The sequence below is a fragment of the Mandrillus leucophaeus genome, unplaced genomic scaffold (assembly GCF_000951045.1).
Source record: "Mandrillus leucophaeus isolate KB7577 unplaced genomic scaffold, Mleu.le_1.0 Scaffold58, whole genome shotgun sequence".
Classification (NCBI taxonomy): Eukaryota; Metazoa; Chordata; class Mammalia; order Primates; family Cercopithecidae; genus Mandrillus; species Mandrillus leucophaeus.
This window is the reverse complement of record NW_012106252.1, coordinates 3,142,938-3,147,327: the sequence shown is the minus strand read 5'-3', so window position 1 is coordinate 3,147,327 and position 4,390 is coordinate 3,142,938. Positions and strand designations below refer to the sequence as shown.

Below are 4,390 nucleotides of genomic sequence, written 5' to 3'. Positions count from 1 at the left end.
CACACCATTCTCCTGCCTCAGCCTCCCGAGTAGCTGGGACTACAGGTGCCCGCCACCACGCCTGGCTAATTTTTTGTATTTTTAGTAGAGGCAGGGTTTCACCGTGTTAGCCAGGCTTGTCACGAACTCCTGACCTCAGGTGATCCACCCACCTCGGCCTCCCAAAGTGCTGGGATTACAGGTGTGAGCCACCATGCCCAGCCTAAAACATACTCTTAAAACTTTGTTCTAATTTCTGAATTTTTTATCAGCAAGAACAGTTTTTATTTTTTGTATCTCTAGCACCTAGCAAAGTACCTGGCAAGCACTATGATTACTTTTAGTATACTGAATGCAGTACCTATTTACATGTGAAACTAAACCCAACAAACAGTGTCAACATAATGTTATTAAGAACTCAAATTTATTTCCAAAGGAAGTACTTGGATAATGTAGCCAGGATTAGAACCCAGTTGGATCTGAGTGTCCCAGTAAGGCAGATGTCTCACTACTTTTACTTAAATACATACCTGACATAGCACTTTTCTGTGGTTTCAGATCTTTGTTAGTAAGTCTAGAATTAAAAAAAAAAAAAAATCCTGACAACCAATTCTAAAGGTGTTAAGCAAAAAACAATATATTAGAAACAATCATGACAAAAACCCATATTAGATAAGATACTTACTTTGGGGAAGTTTTGGTCTTAGGTGGACTAGCATCTGATGGGACAAAATCTTCATCATCAGTTTTTTCATCAAAATCTGAGAAATCTTCATCTGAATCCAAATCCACTGTGAATTTGGTTTTTGCTAGTAAAAAAATCATATACAAAAATATCAAAGAGGGTAGTAGGAGAAACACTTAATTCATAGGTTGATATAACATTTCATGAATATTTTAGTTTTTAATCTCCTGAAGGATGCTTCAGTGTTTCAAAGCTTTAACTTACTTTAATTTACTGCTCTATTAAGACACAGTAATTTCTGGGGCAAAGTACCCTGAAGTATATGGGCCATTCCACTCTTACAGCTTATCTATAATGTTCTTTAGTTTTCCTTACTTGCTGCTCTTCGTGGCTCTGTTTCTCGTGGAGGGACATCAAAATTACTTTCGTCACTGCTCCTATCTGATTCTGAATCAGACCAGGGATTTCTCTTCTTTCCTTTTTTGATTGGCTTAAATGGCAATGTAGTTTGTTTCTTTGTCTTTGTACCTAGAGGAGAGATAGAAATCAACCACCTTTATATATTCTTAGACTCACTTTTCTCCATCTATCATCCATCTATGCTTCAAATTTATTAACCGCTGTGATAGTTCTGAGAATACAATCGTGAAAAGAAACAGATATGGTCCCTGTTTTTGTGGTGCATATAGCTTGGTCACTTAATCTTATAAATAAATACAATGTGGCCGGGCACAGTGGCTCATGCCTGTAATCCCAACACTTTGGGAGGCTGGGGCAGGAGGATTACTTGAGCCCAGGGGTTTGAGGTCAGCTGGGGTAAGATAGAAGACCCTGTCTTAGCTGGGTGCGGTGGCTCACACTTATAATCTCAGGACTTTGGGAGGGTGAGGTAGGTGCATCGCTTGAGCTCAGGAGCTCAAGACCAGCCTAGACAACATGGCCAAACACCATCTCTACAAAAAATACAGACATTAGTGGGCATAGTGGAGTGTGCCTGTGGTTCTAGCCACTAGGGAGGCTGAGGTGGGAGGACTGTTTGAGCCTAGGAGGTCGAGGCTACAGTGGGCTATGATCATGCCACTATACTGCAGCCTGGGAGACAGAGTGAGATCTTGTCTCAAAAAAAGAAAAAAAGAAAAAAAAAAAAAAAAAGAAAAAAGGATGATCTCTACAAAATACAAAAAATTTTTAGAAATTAGCCAGTCATGGTGGTGAGCACCTATAGTCTCAGCTCTTTGGGAGGCTGAGATAGAAGGATTGCTTGAGCCAGTATTTCAAGACCAGCCTGGGCAACAGAGTGAAACCCTGTCTCAAAAAAAGTAGATACTCAAGGACAGATACATAGCTCAATCAATGGAACAGAATTGAGAGTCCATAAGTAAACCTTAACATTTATAGTCAATTGATTTTTGACAAGGGTGAAGACAAACATTGCGGAAAGAAGCCTTTTCAACATATGGTACTGAAATAATTGGATATCTACCTGCAAAGGAATCAGGTTGGACACCTTCTTTACACCATATACAAAAACTAATTCAAAGTGGGTCACAGACCTAAATGTAAGAGCTAAAACTATAAAATGCTTAGAATAAAACACAGAAGTCTACCTTCATGGGCTTAGCAAAATGGGAGGCCGAGGTGGGCGGATTTCTTGAGGTCAGGAGTTCTAGACCAGCCTGGCCAACTTGGTAAAATCCTGTTTCTACTAAAAATACAAAATTTAGCATGGTGGTGCGTGCCTGTAATCCTAGCTACTCCTGAGGCTGAGGCAGGAGAATTGCCTGAACCTAGCAGGTGGAGGTTGCAGTGAGCCGAGATCTCATTACTACTGCATGCCAGCCTGAGCGACAGAGCAAAATTCTGTCTCAAAAAAAAAAGAATGAAGTACTAATATATGGGCTACTACATGGGTTACCCTTGAAAATATTATGTTAAGTAAATAAGTCATCTCCAAAAGACCACATATTATATGATTCAATTTGTAGGAAATGCCCCGAATAGGAAAATCTAGAGACAGCAGATTTTTAGTAGATTTTTTAGTGGTTGCCTAGTGGGGCAAGGAGTTGGTGGCAAATGGCAAATGAATGTTAATGAGTTCAGTTTTCTTGGGGGGTGATAAATTGTACTAAAACTGTGTCTATACTAAAACCACTGAATGGCATACTTTACTTTTATTTTTTTTTGAGTTGGAGTCTTGCTCTGTCGCCCAGGCTGGAGTGCAATGGCACAGTCTTGGCTCTCTGCAACCTCTGTCTCCTGGGTTCAAGTGAAACTCATGCCTCAGCCTCTCGAGTACCTGGGACTATAGGCACACACCACCACATCAAACTAATTTTTGTATTTTTAGTAGAGATGGGGTTTCACCATGTTGGCCAGGCTGGTCTCAAACTCCTGACCTCAAGTGATCCGCCAGCCTCAGCCTCCTAAAGTGCTGGGATTAAGGCATAAGCCATGGCGCCCAGCCAAATGGCATACGTTAAATGGGCAAATATGGCATGCGAATATCTCAATAAAGATGTTTCAAAAAAAGTAGACAGTAAAGGCATTATCAAATGATTAAAAGAATTGTTAATTCTATTTAGTTCATTGAGTGAACATTACCTATATCCGAAGCATGATGTTGAACTCTAGAGATAATATAATACAAACATGACTAATATGTGGTCACTTTCCTTAAGAAACTGTATACTAGAACCTCATAAGTGGCTAGAAAATGAAATCTAATAAACTGGGTATTTTCTTAGATCCCAGTTCAGGAATTCAAATTAACGAACTACTTCATTACAAAATATTTTCTACAATGAATCAAATCCCAAGGACAGTATTAAAGAGGTCCAGGCCAGGTGCAGTGGCTCATGCCTATAATCCCAGCACTTTGGGAGGCGGAGGGGAGCGAATCACAAGGTCAGGAGTTCAAGACCAGCCTGACCAACATAGTGAAACCCCGTCTCTACTAAAAATACAAAAATTAGCCAGGCGTGGTAGTGCATGCCTGTAATCCCAGTTACTCGGGAGGCTGGGGCAGGAGAATCCTTTGAACCCAGGAGGTAAAGGATGCAGTGAGCCGAGATTGTGCCATTGCACTCCAGCCTGGACCACAAGAGCGAAACTCTGTCTCAAATAAAAAAAAGATGTCCAAGTAGAATTCAGATACAGTCCTCTTTCACATTTCTCAATTCAATTCAACAAAAAGGTTTTGAACATCTATGTGGAATGTACTAGGTAACAATTAATTTAATCTTCGCTTTATACCATTTTCCTAAAAATGTTGTAATACCTGGTTCTCTTTTCTGTTTCTTTTCTAATCTTTGTTTTAGGCCTTCTAGTTCCATACCATCTTCTTGAGGGCTTCCTTCAGTATTTTCATTCTAAAAGATAGCAAAGTTAGGGTTGGATATAGAATAAATTCTGAACTATGGGATTAAAAATTTTATACATTTTTGGCCGGGAGCTGTGGCTCACGCCTGTAATCCCAACACTTTGGGAGGCTGGGGCGGGCAGATCTCTTGAGCTCAGGAGTTCGAGACCAGCCTGGCCAAGATGGTGAAACCCCGCCTCTACTAAAAATACAAAAATTAGCTGGGTGTGGTGATGTGCCCCCAACTACTTGGGAGGCTGAGGCACGAGAATCGCTTGAATACGGGAGGCGGAGGTTGCTGTAAGCTGAGATCCTGCCATTGTACTCCAGCCTGGGTGACACGGCGAGACTCTATCTCAAAAAAAAAA

The 4,390-nt window shown here is 40.7% G+C and overlaps 1 protein-coding gene across 1 annotated transcript in view; it reads right to left on the bottom strand.

The window, feature by feature from the left end:
- The window catches only part of TOP2A (topoisomerase (DNA) II alpha 170kDa), a 30,882-nt gene that overhangs the window by 3,278 nt on the left and 23,214 nt on the right, over positions 1-4,390 (bottom strand). The window contains exons 29-32 of the mRNA XM_011998943.1: positions 3,942-4,032; positions 1,040-1,192; positions 665-788; positions 510-553 (exon numbers count right to left, since the gene is read on the bottom strand). Of these exons, the coding sequence (XP_011854333.1) occupies positions 510-553; positions 665-788; positions 1,040-1,192; positions 3,942-4,032 (412 nt within the window). The remainder of the gene's footprint in view (positions 1-509; positions 554-664; positions 789-1,039; positions 1,193-3,941; positions 4,033-4,390) is intronic.